Source organism: Phocoena phocoena, chromosome 5, assembly GCF_963924675.1.
Source record: "Phocoena phocoena chromosome 5, mPhoPho1.1, whole genome shotgun sequence".
Classification (NCBI taxonomy): domain Eukaryota; kingdom Metazoa; phylum Chordata; class Mammalia; order Artiodactyla; family Phocoenidae; genus Phocoena; species Phocoena phocoena.
In genome coordinates, this window is record NC_089223.1 from 5,416,586 (window position 1) to 5,430,146 (window position 13,561).

The following is a 13,561-nucleotide window of genomic DNA, read 5'->3' on the forward strand; positions in this document are numbered from 1 at the left end:
CATCTGGGAAACAGATATGGAGACAGTCTCCTAGTGTGGCGGTAAATACATGCTACTGTGAATAATCCTTGTGTCTCTTTACGTGGTTGAACAGTAAAGCCTACTGGATCATGCCCAAATAATGGAGATTTGCATAGATAATGGAAAGCCTGCCTGTGCAAAATAAATCAATATTAACTTTAATTACAGACATGACTTCTGCCAAGACCTAAGGCTCTTCTTCTTTGTACCCTTCACTTGCTTAAAAAAAAAAAGAAAAGTTAGGACATTTATGTTTATTAGTAAACAGCATTTACAATGAAAATCAATTTTCAAAGTATAAGTTTATAAAAATAGTTTATTTTAAAGACTCTCAATAGGACTTAACATCTTATTTTCAGATATACCAAAAACATAATCAATATGCTCAGTACGTTTTAATTCATGATGAAAGTTGCTCCAGATCTATTATTATTAGATCTACACATACTGTTTAACTGGGTGGTGTTCAAAGTTTTAATACCACATAATTGGATCCCCCCACCAAGTTTAATGTTAAATTTTCATGAATACAATTTCACAAAGATTACAATATATATCAACTTACAACTGAAGGAACCATTTAGTAATTTACAATGTTTTAAAAATCTAGCTACATAATCTCTTTAAAAAAAATCCTTCCTATATATATACGTGTGTGTGTGTGCACGCATGTGTGTATATATATATAAAGTCCACATTTCTCAGGAAATGCATACATCCACCTAATAGTAAGGACCAAAATGAGAAGCATTACTATCTCCAGAAGAGGAGGGGGGAGGCAGAGGTGGGGGGGGCGGAGGTGGGGGGAGGGAGTACGGTAGGGGAATTAACGGGTGATGCGCCACAGCAGGGGCAGCCCAGCCCATGTTTGCAGATGCAGGTGGTGGGGGTGGTGGAGGGGGAGGGAGTGAGAAGTTATGCATGTCAAACCCGGGAGGAGGGAAGGGATACTGTGGCATCATAGGGCCATCCTGTCTCTGGGGTGGAAATCCTGAAGTCTCCTGAGGTACCATGTGCTCTGAGTTATAAAACTGCGGAGGTGGGGGCCTGCCAGGACAAGACCGAGGATATCTGCCCCGGGAAAACCCTCGTGTAAATTCTCTGCTGTGATATCCTTTTGAAAGCTCTGAAGCAGAGCTATGAATGTTCCAATTCTGATGTACTTCTGCAAAATCTTCACCTTTGGGGAAAAAAGCATAAAAACAAAATTAAAATTAACTTTAATACATCAAAAAACACTGTTTAGGGGCTTCCCTGGTGGTGCAGTGGTTGAGAATCTGCCTGCTAATGCAGGGGACATGGGTTCGAGCCCTGGTCTGGGAAGATCCCACATGCCGCCGAACAACTGGGCCCGTGAGCCACAACTACTGAGCCTGTGCGTCTGGAGCCTGTGCTCTGCAACGAGAGAGGCCGAGACAGTGAAGAGGCCTGCGCACCGCGATGAAGAGTGACCCCCGCTTGCCGCAACTAGAGAAAGCCCTCGCACAGAAACAGAGACCCAACACAGCCAAAAATAAAATATAAAAATAAATAAATTAGATAAATAAATAAAAGAATAATGCTAGAGGCTTCTATGCCCCTAGTAAAAAAAAAAAAAAACACTGCTTAAAATTTCAATAATGTCTTCTTTAACTTCCAGTATAACTTACAGTAATTACAATTTTATAAGGCTTAAAAATTATCAATTTTAAATGAATCCAAAAGGCCAGAGATCAGGTAAGGGAAAGCAAGACAAAACTTTGAGACAATAGCCAGTTGATTTCAGTCAAACACCACAGAGAAAACTGGACAGGAACCTCACTCACATTCTCAAAGGCTGAGTAAGGGGCCTGGCTAGCTCTCCCAACCAGGGTGGTCAGAAGAGGCTAATCAGGGAGCCAGTTTCCAGCCTCCCCTCAAAGACAGTGGAGACCTCATGGGGAACCTGGACTTGCATCTCCACCAGCAGTAACACAGTGTTCCTCCACTTCCTGTACTTGGGGTGGAGTCAGACAAAACCTAGGAGAGTCAGGACTTTCATCAGTGCCCAGCATAACAAGGCCATCCCCCATGGTGTCAGGAGCAGTAACGAGGCACTCTTACCCCCACCAGACACAAAAGGAGGCATGCCCGTGTGCAGCAGTAATGATTCACCCCCGGCTTCAGATGTCAACAGAAGTTATAAAGAAAAGCTTAACTCCTATCCCCACCTGGTAGTAATAGTAATAACGCAACCTCCCTCCTTTCCCCGCCAGAACAGTTTTAAAAACAAAAACAGCATAATAACTAATATGTCCACGTTTCAATTAAAAACCACTCATCATACCTAGAACCACAAAGATTTGAAACTCAATGAAAAAGGAAAACTAATTGAGGCCAACATCAAGAAGACAAAGATGTTAGAATTATCAGAGAAATGTTTTTAAGTAGTCATCATAAAAACACTTCAATAAAAAATTAGGAACACACTGAAACAAGTAAAAAATAGAAAGCCTCAGCAAAAAAAAAAAAAAACAGAAGAAAAATAAATTTCAGAACTGAAAATTTAATAATCAAAATTAAAAACTGAAGGGAGGGCTCAACAGTAGAACGAAGGGACAGAAGAAAGAAGACAGAACAATGAAAAGTATCTAGTCTGAAAAGAAGAAAGGAAATAAACTGGGGAAACAATGAACAGAGAGCTTCAGGGATCTGTGGGACTGTAACAAAATAACTAATATTTACATCTTCAGAATCCTAGAAGGAAAGGAGAAGAAAAATGAGGGAGAAGATATACTTCAAGAAATAATGACTGAACACTTCTCAAATATGGCATAAGACATAAACCCACAGATTCAAAAAGCGAAATAGATTTCAGTCAGGATAAACCCAAAGAAGTCTACACCAAGAAACATCACAAACTTTTAAAAACTAAAAAGAAAAAACATGAAAGCAGAGGAAGAGAGAAATGATACCTTACCCACATGAAAAAAACAATTTGAATGACAGTAGATGCCTCATCAGAAACCATGGAGGCCAGAAAGAAGTGGCACAACATTTTTCAAGTGCTGAAAGAAAACTGGCAATCTAGAATTCTATATTCAGTGAAAATATCCTAAGGAAAAAGGGAAATCAAAGACTTTCTCAGACGAAGAAAAGCTACGAATTTATCTCCAGCAGACCTACCCTAATAGAATGACTAAAGCAAGTTCTCTAAACTGAAACAATAAAAGAAAAGACTGTTAAGACATCCGGAAGGAAAGAAGAACACAGTAAGCAAAAACAGGAGTAAATACAGTAGAATTTCCTTCTGTGACTGAGTCTTCTAAATTATGTTTGATGGCTGGAACAAAAATTATAACCGCTAATGTGATTCTTATTGTGTACATAGGAAACATTAAAGCAATTTATATTATTAACAAGGGAAAATAAAGGGACATATAGAGAGGCAAGGTTTCTACACTGCACTCAGACTGGTAAAACGACAACAGCAGATTGTGATAACTTAGGTATATAAAATTTAAGACCTAAAGCAACCATTGAAAGAAAACCACACTAACTGATACAATCCACACCACAGATAAATGCAAATGGAATTCTAAAAAATGTTACAGTAACCACAAGCAGGCAGAAAAAAGACAACAGAGAAATAAAAACTAGAGAGAATACAGAAAAACACAGATTTAAAGCCCAAACATATCAATAATTACATTAAATATAAATGGTCTAAATATACCAATTAAAACACAGAAGTTGGCAGAGTGGATTAAAAAACATAACTACAATCTACAAGAAACATTTCAGATGATCCAGTCATGTTGAAAGTAAAAGGATGGAACGAGCTACAATATGCAAACATTAATCAAAAGAAAGAAGGATTAGCTACATTAATATCAGATAAAACAGGCTTCAGAGCAAAGACTGGGACATTTTATAATGATAAAGGGGTTATCTACCAAGAAGATATAGTAATCCTAAATGTGCATGTCCCAACCAGATGCTCTCTCAACAACTGACAAAACAGTTATACAGAAAATCACTAAGGCTAGAGAAAATTTCAATACCACCATCAACTAACAAGATCTAATTGACATTTACAGAACACTCCACCACACAACAGCAAAATACACATTACTTTCAACTGCCCCAAATTATATTCCTAGATAGACCATATTCCATAAAAGTTTTTTTAAAATGTAGAACTGAAATCATACAGATTGCGTTCTCAACCCACAGTGGAATCAAAAATAGAAATCAATAACAAAAAGATTACAGAAAAATCTCCAAACACTTGGAAACTAAATAATACTCTTCTAAATAATCCATTGGTCAAAGAGGATGTCTCAAGGTAAATAAAAACAAAGGAACATTAAGCTAAATCACAATAAATAAAACACACCAATATCTGTGGAACAAGTTTAAGCAGTAAAGTCTTAAATAAATAATATAAGCTCCCACCTCAAGAACCTAGAAAAACCAGAACAAAATAAACCCAAAGCAAGCAGCAGAAAGTTAACGATAAAGAGCTGAAAGAATGAAACTGCAAACAGAAAAACAATAAAGAAAAGTAAATGACATAAAGAACTGGCTCTGTGAAAAAGCAACATAATTGGCAATCCTCTAAGCAAAACTGACAAAGAAATAGAAGACACAAATGATCAGTATCAGGAAAGACATCAAAAGGATGTTAAGGCAATATTGTAAACAACTCTACACAATTACTTGACAAATTAGATGAAATGGACCAATTCCTTGAAAAACACAACCTACTATAATCTATTGAATGTGAAAAAGATATCACTATTAAGGAAATTGAACTTGTAATTAAAAGTCTCCCAAAAAAAGATAACTCCAGGCTGAGGTGATTCACTGGAGACTTTTTACCAAACATTTAAACAATTAACACCAAATCTACAAAATGTTTTCAAGAAAATAATAAAAAAAAAATTCCCAAGTCATTTTATGAAGCTAGTAGGAAGCTTCTGCTGACATCAAAACCATGTAAAAAAAATGAGAGGGACAGAGAGAGAGAGAGAGAGAGGGAGAGAGAGGGAGAAAGAAAAAGAAAGAGAAAAAGAAGAAGGAAGGAAGGAAGGAAGGAAGGAAGGAAGGGAGGAAGAGAAAGACCAATATTCCTCATGAATATAAACATAAAAATCCTTATCAAAATATGAGCAAAATTCAACAACATATACAAAGAATTATACACCACGGTTTATTCCCATGATGCTCATTCAATATTCTAAAACCAATGTAATCTACTTTACTAACAAGGTAATGAAAAAGTCATGTGATCTTATCAATCAATGCAGAAAAACAATTGTCAGAATTTAAAATTCTGACAAAATTCATGATTCCTGAAAAAAAGCTCAGGGAAAACAGAACTACACAGAAACTTCCTCAACTTGATAAAGGACATCTACAGTACCCCTACACCTAACATTTTACTTAATGGTGGAAGACTGAATATTTTCTTCTATGACCAGGAACAAAACATATTTACTCAATATAGTGCCAGAAGTTATAGCTAGTAATGGTGAGAAAGAGAGCTATATATGCATACAGACTGGGGGGGGCGGGCATTGTTCTTAACTGCCATTGACATAATTGTCTACATTGAAAATCTCAAGGGAGAAACTCCTAGAACTAGTGAGTTCAGCAAGCTCACAATACACAAGCTAAACATAGAAACAGTAACTGTATTTCTGTATTCTAGAAATGAACACATGAACATGAATTAAAAATGCAACACCATTTACAATGATTCCCCCAAAATGAAATACTCAGGTGTATATCTGACAAATAAATGTACAGGACTCGCATTCTGAAAACTACATAATGCTGGTGAAAGAAATTAAAGATCTAAATTAATGGTGATGTATACCATGTTTGTGGAATGGAAGACTCCATACAGTTAAGATGTCAATTCTCTCCAAACCAACATACAGGTTTAACCCAATTCCTATCAAAATCCTGGCAAGACTTTCTGTCAATATAGAGAAGTTTATTCTAAAATTCATATGGAAAGGTGAAGAAACTAAAATAGCTAAAATAATCTTGAAAACTTTCAGAAAAAAAAAAAGAGAGAGAGAAAATCTTTGGGATATAGGTCTAGGAAAGAAATTCTCAGACTCTATGAAAGCAAAGCAGATAAACTGGGCTTCATCAAAATAAAAAATTTTTGTTCTGCAAAAGATCCTTTTATGAGGATGAAAACACAAGCTATAGACTGGAAGAAATTATGTACAAACTTTCATAACTCAAGAGTAAAACACAGAAATACAATTAGAAAATGGGCAAAAGACATGAACAAATACATCATTGAAGAGATACACAGATAGTAAATGAGCTCATGGAAAGCTGTTCAATATCATTAGCCATTAGGAAAATGCAAGTTAAAAATCACAATTACATATCATTACATACCTATCAGAATGGCTAAAATAAAAAATAATGACAATACCAAATGCTAGTGAGAATGCAGACAAACTGGGCCACTCATACACTGGTGATAGGAACGTGAAGTGGTAAAGCCACACAAAAAACAGTATGGCAGTTTCGCAAGAAACTGAACATGCAACTACAGTGGACCCTTCAAATAATGTGTGTTTGAGTTGCATAGGTCCACTTATAAGCAGAGTTTTCTCAATAAATACATACTATACTATCCAGGGTTGGCTGAATCCACAGATGCATAACTGCAGATACAGAGGACCAACTGTAAGTTATACACAGATTTTCAACTACACTGGGCTGTGTGTGTGTCAGTGCCCCTGACCCAAGTTGTCCACTTGCAACTGTATCATATAACCCAACTGTACTCTTGGACATTTATCCCAGAGATATGTGAAAATTTGTGTTCACCTAAAAATCTGTGCACAAACATATAAAGCAGCTTTCTTCATAAGACCCCAAACTGTTAACAATCCAAATGTCTTTCAATGGATGCATGGTTAAACTACCTGTGGTATATTCACACCACCGAATATTACCCTGGAATGAAAAGAAACTTGATACATACAACAATCTAGATGATTTCCAGAAAACGGTGCTCAGTGACAAAACCTAATCGTTAATTTATATAACCATCCTTGACAGGACAAAATATATCACAGAAATGGCACAAAGATCAGTGGCTGTCAGGAGCTGAGGAAGAGGCAGGAGGAGGGAAGTGGATGTGGATATAAAAGGCAACATGAAGACTTTCTTCTGTGATTGCATTATGTCAACAGGAAATAAAACACCTTGACTTTAGCTTAAGCACCATATCATTTAATTCTAAATATGGAAGCAAACAGCTTTCTAAAAAGAAAAAAAAAAAAGTACTGATGAGTACAAATGATTCTACCAAGGCTTAGTTTGCCTTTTACCCCTAGGAGCCATTTTTACATCCATGAGCCTAAAAAACCACCAATGAATATCCCCTGTGACTCTCCCACCACATCGCATGCTGTGTGTAATGCCTCTAATGCTAGTCAGATGCCAGAGCATAAAGAGAAGACCCCCAGATGTTTCCCTCAGTTTTATTACTGAGGAACTTATATAGATGTAAATGAAGATGAAAAAATGACTATATATTACATTTAACTCACCTGGTTCATTAAATTCAGATCTGAATTTTTTCCGGCCTTGAATCTGAGATTTTTTTCTCTGTTTGGCTTCTTTTTCCTTTTCATCATCACTGAAATCTAAGGCCTTGCACAGAAAAATAGATTTACGTCACATGCATTTACCAATTCAATGGTATATATTTAACAGTGACCCTGACAGAAAAGTTACCCTTTTCAATACTTAATATTTACCAGTAATATTCAAATCAGATATGATAGAAAAATAAAATATTTTTTGATAAATGCCTAATGACTCTAACACAGAAGATGAGTACTGAAGATTTTTTTTATAATTGTTTTGTTTTGAATTCCTAGAAAGTTTCAGATAGGTAACTTTAAAATGCTGATCTTAAACACCCTTCAGATATGGGCATTCCCTAGCTAGAAATCTGACTTCCAGCTTAGAGTCACGATTCATCATAGTGCCAGCTGCCAAACAATTCGAAAGGCAGGAGTAGTTAGGAATAAGCGAATACATAAATTATCAGATCTAATATAAAAATGGAAGTGAATGTTATACCCTTCATTTATTCAAAAATTTACACACACCCATTATATGCCAGGCACTGTTTTAAACACTTTATAGGGGTTATTTTAATAATACAATGTGAGGTATAGTAAGGGATATAAATAAATAATAAGGCAAAGTAAGGGTGGGGAAAATCACTAGGATGCCCTTTGGATAGGACCGTAGGAAAAGGCTTTGATAAGCAGATACATGAATGACCCAACTTCCAAGAAGAAATCATTTTAAATTACAAGAGGGAAAATTCAGATGTTACTAAGAATTGGGATCCACTGTTACAACCTACCAAAAACCAAGACCTATTAGCTATGTATAACTTCTATGATTTCTTGGAATTCAGGTATTTTACTATTCTATTAATTTCAGAAAATAATTACTATGTTTCGCTAAAAAAAATACAAAAGCAGGGTCACTGTGTATACATGTGTTCCCTAATTAAAAGGAAGAAATAAAATACATATGAAAGTTTCTGTATGGGATTTTCAGTATGGTCTTGCTGAAATATATTCTAGATTGAATCTTCCATGAACCAAGAGTTGATATGCCTCAGAATCTATAATCAAATTCAAAAACATCAACTAATTTTAGTACCCTGAAACACATGATCTTCTATTACTGATCTTTAATGTGCTAAAATTTTTAAGCTCATGTTAAATTTGGTATTGAGCCAGGCACTCAAAAGTACTGAGATCAGATGGAAGACACTGCTTTCTCTGAAACGGTTCAAATGAGAAAACAGATAAATAAGCCAATAAACAAGTGCTATGACAGTGCTCTGGGATTATGGGGCAAAAGAAAGAGGAAAGAGGGCAAGGAAGACTTGATACGGGAGACCCAGGATGAATTTCTTATGATGAGTCAGCAATGAACAAGGAGAAGGAAGCTTTTGGTGGGTGGGGGATACGTGCAAAGGCACCGTATATTAGAGAAGTACAAATGGTTCTCTAAGGCAAAGCGAAAGCTTCTTACACAGCAAACTTTGAGACAATGAAATTGGAGAAGTTAATAAAGACCCTTATGGGACCAGTTTAAACAACTGGACATTATCCTAAAAAGCAGGAGGACACCATTGTAAAGCAATGATACTCTAATAAAGATGTTAAGAAAAAAAAAAAAAAGGCAGGAGGGATATATTAAAGGATCTTAACTGGCAATAGTTTATTTTAGAGCGACTACTTTGGCAATATTTTGCTACCACCTCACAAAATCAGAGAAAAATTCACATTTTTCTTATTAATTTAAAATTAATTTAAATTTGCATTCAGTGAACACATTTATTCAACTCAAATTATGTATTCATGTTAGAAACGGATGTGGAGATGAATAAGATGTATTCACTCTTATGCTCCTTTATCCCAGTTCAGTATTTCCTATTTTCAGGGCATGATTTTTTTTTTAAGTTTAAACCCCACAAATTCCAAATTCTAGTCTGCGATTAAGACCAGGCAATAATCCTATACGACAAAATCTGATCATTATAAAAGTTAGAATCTCAGAGTTTATCATATTACGGAAATAGAGACATCCAGTCGACTACCTGGAAAAAACAATTCCCACGAACTATGTTGTGATTTAATTTTAAAATTAACCCAATCAAATCAATTTTATAAACTATTAATAATTCCATAATTAACAACTTTAATGCTTACGTCTAAAACAACAGGGATGTATTAGAATATCTGGATTTCACAAGAAATATGTTTCAAGACCTTTGTGAATCCCCAAATACTTTTAAGATGTCCTGAACATAACTAAGAACATTAAGTGAATCTTCAGGGTCTTAGTGGAAATCACATGTACACACGACACAAATCAGAAAACATAATCCCATGGCAGTGTGGATACTAACCTAGGACTGCTCACTGGTTAAGTGACTAAGTAAGTGGGCACTCCCTGACTGATGCTTCAGCAAAATCAGAAATTAACACAGACCATGAACCTTCAGCACTGTTTGAGAACATCTAAAATGACCAAAACTAAATCTGCAATACCAAGAATTTACAAAACTGAGAAACTTCATCAGAACTACTGAGCACATTTAAAAACTCCCACTTATAATAATTACAATTTTTCTTTTATATGGTATAAATTCACACTATTTTAATAAATGTATACATTCACTGCTGTAATTTTCATATTTTAATAACTTGAAGACTATATATATCAAGCTACTTTGAGACATAAAAATAGTCTTGCTAGCATGGATTTAAGAAGGAAATACAAGAACACTCTTTTTAGGGAGGTAATTATACTGTAAAAAATGGAGAAGTAGGTAAGACTAATGATTCTGTACCTCCAAAAGTAAGGCAGCTTATTAAAAGCACCATCAATAAATGTGATGGTGTATAATCACGTCCCACATGGTGAACTTACTAAAGAAAAACAATTTTTTTAATAGTGACAATTCTGCCTTTGCCAGGCCTCAACGGAATTGATAAAAATAGGACATTTTAAGGAAAATGATAAGGTGATAATTATTAAAATGTGACTGAAAATTTTTTTTCCTGAAATGATTGCAAACGCTGGGCGGTATAAAAGCCATCTGGGACAGGGGAGAGCACATAGGCTGGCAAAAGGCAGTGTGACTGGTGAGCAGCCTTGAGGACCTCCTTCAGGATTTATAAGATTGGATTTACAAGACTGATGGATTTATAAGATTGAGTCCTACCTTCCTCTCTCAAATACTGTGTAAAATGATGGATTTATAAGATTGAGTCCTACCTTCCTCTCTCAAATACTGTGTAAAAAGACTTATACGTGTACCTCTGGTGGTGGTTCTTGATCATTCTTCCATGATGCATCTGATCCCCTATCCCTAGGGGGGAAAAGCAAAGGTCAAAGGGTCAAGGTACTTACTAAGATTTTGTTAAGTGCTTATAACCTAATAGTATGGAAAATAATAAAGTAGAAGACCTAAGCTCAATCTTAATTTGCAATATATACGAAAATAAGAGCAAAGAATAAAGGCTCATTTTTGTGTTCTTTACCTCATTTAAACAGACGTGGGAAAGGCACACGTAAGTATTAGGAGAGGGGAATCAGAATGAGAAGCCGAGGCTGTGTTGTGCAGGGCAAAGTGGTTCTGCAGTTCCTAAGTAGCTCCAGATGCTCTGACTTTGACTGACAGTTTCATGATACCTGAGCTCAGCTCATAAACTTCCTTCAATAGATGCTTAACCAATACCACAAGGTCAAAATGCTGTTCCAGGTGCCAAGGACACAAAAATGAGTACGAGGTATTCCCTTGTCTAAGACTTCACAGGTTCAACAACAGAGATCACAACATGAAATTCTTCTTCCTCGATTTACCTGAGGAATATCAGCGATCCTCCCTGAGTAACCAAGGCTTGCTCTAAGACTGACTCTCAAGGACGAGAGGGTGAGACAAAGGGCATCTAGTCTGGGAAGGAGGAGGAGCTTCGGAGACCCCAAAGGACAGTATCATCACAAGCATTAACTACTTTTGGTGGGAAGTTTTACACTCTATGACCAACAAAAGCACGAACATCTATTATAAGTACAATTATAATTTCTGAAACCTCATTTTAAATCTTATCTGGTTAATGTTCTTGATTTCAGAGTTTGACAATATTTGTTATTCAATTACATTAAAATATTACAAGGTATTAGGAGTAGATTTTGTCCTCCCTGCTTGAAACCAAATCTCAAAAATAAATGGAAGATTCTCAGGAATTAATTCATTAAAATCACTAATCCATTAATCCACAATCCATTAAAATCAATTTACAGATGTCTGTGGGCTGGCATGACATGAAATCATTAAGTTTGCTCTAAAATTTTAATTCAGAATTTTGACATTATATACGATGTATACCAATGATTTTTCTGCTTTTAATTATCATCTTACACCCATGCATTTATCATAGCTCCAGGACTCCTTTTTGTATGGATACCATCTGATGGCCTGCAGTGCCCTTAGTGTGGAATCTTAAAGATGTAAATGGTAAAAAGCTCCCCAAGTAGGGTATCACCACAGAAAATCAAAATCTACTATAGAAAAGATCAAGCAACATTTCAAACAGCATCTTTAACAAAAGACTAAATTCATGGGAAGCTAAGATTAAAATAGCCTTACTAGAAGAAGGTAAGCTGGAGAGAAGCTGAACTTCTCCACCTCAAAGGCAAAGGAGTCCCCACGACTGACACAAAAAACGCAGCCTAGAACAGAAGTCTCTGTCAGGCTGGGTTTCTGCAGGGTGGGCTCAATTTCCCAATTCTTTAGTTTCTTGTTCTTTCTTTCTAGGACAAAATTCTTGTTCTTGCAAATCAGTACAAAGACTGCTTCTAAATCTATCTAAAAACATCTTCAGAAAATATTTTCAACCTATCTATTTTTAGCTAAAATACTTTATCTGTTAAAAGCTAAATATATGGCACATCCAGAGCAACAGCCTAATATTCAAACAGAATGAAATGCTAATTATTTAAGGCATGATTTTAAAACATACTAAAACCTTTATGACTTTGTTGTCTATTTAATTCACCTTTCTTGTCAACATTTAGAAAAACTAACCTTATGCAACCTGGAGAACACCTTAAGTTCCTTCAGATAATCGTGTGGATTCTTAAACATGAGTTTAATCAATTATCAGGAATAAAATGTTCATCTCATTTCAGAGATTATTTCCCACAACTGAAACTCAGACTGGATTTAATATGTAGGTGGTAGAGAGGCCTTCTCGTGGCCTGCAGCTGGGACTGGCACCAGGGTTTGACAAGCACCAGGGTTACTACTCACTGTTAGCTCCTGCAAAAACCACACCCCTAATGCTTCACCTGTATTTCAAGTTTCCAACTGAAAGACAGGTAGATTTCAAAGGGACTTCTGTGACAAACTGAGTGCAAAGTCTTTTCAGATTTAAGATCTACTCTCTGCCAATCCCTTGAGGTCTTTTCTTCCGCCCCTAACTGGGCAATATTTTTATTGGCTCATATTCATTACATCTTTCCAAAGCATTTAACTTATGTTTATAGAAAAAGCTATTCTACTTGAATTCATATGTCACTGGTTTGTGCAAAAATTAATTATGTAATTATAATAAAAAAACCTAACTGATACAAACAGCTCTACAGCTAACACCTGGCAACACAATTTACACCTGGCAAATATACAGCTCATCGGCGGGAACAGAAATATTATCAGACACATGCCACAGGCATCATATAGCATATTTCATATAGCATCCAGACAGAAGGGAGACCACTGTTTTGCTGGTGAAGTCAACCCTGTTAACCATGGCTTGATACACAACACACATTTTAGTTCTCTCTTCTATTAAGTTTACAATTTATAAGCAACCTGAAATTTACTCATTTGCTTTTTTCTTCTTGAGAATTACAGTTTCATTAAATAGTGAAGCCTATGAATATAATCCAAAGATATTTTTATTTAAAATGGAAAAGGTTTTTTTTAAAAAAATTATAA

General features: G+C 35.7%; 1 protein-coding gene across 1 annotated transcript in view; it reads right to left on the reverse strand.

Annotated features, from left to right (window-relative positions):
- Positions 1–743: 743 nt before the first annotated feature.
- Positions 744–13,561, reverse strand: part of NAF1 (nuclear assembly factor 1 ribonucleoprotein) — a 38,088-nt gene continuing 25,270 nt past the window's right edge. The window contains exons 7-9 of the mRNA XM_065878222.1: positions 10,879–10,930; positions 7,572–7,674; positions 744–1,201 (exon numbers count right to left, since the gene is read on the reverse strand). Coding sequence (XP_065734294.1) covers positions 744–1,201; positions 7,572–7,674; positions 10,879–10,930 — 613 coding nt within the window. The remainder of the gene's footprint in view (positions 1,202–7,571; positions 7,675–10,878; positions 10,931–13,561) is intronic.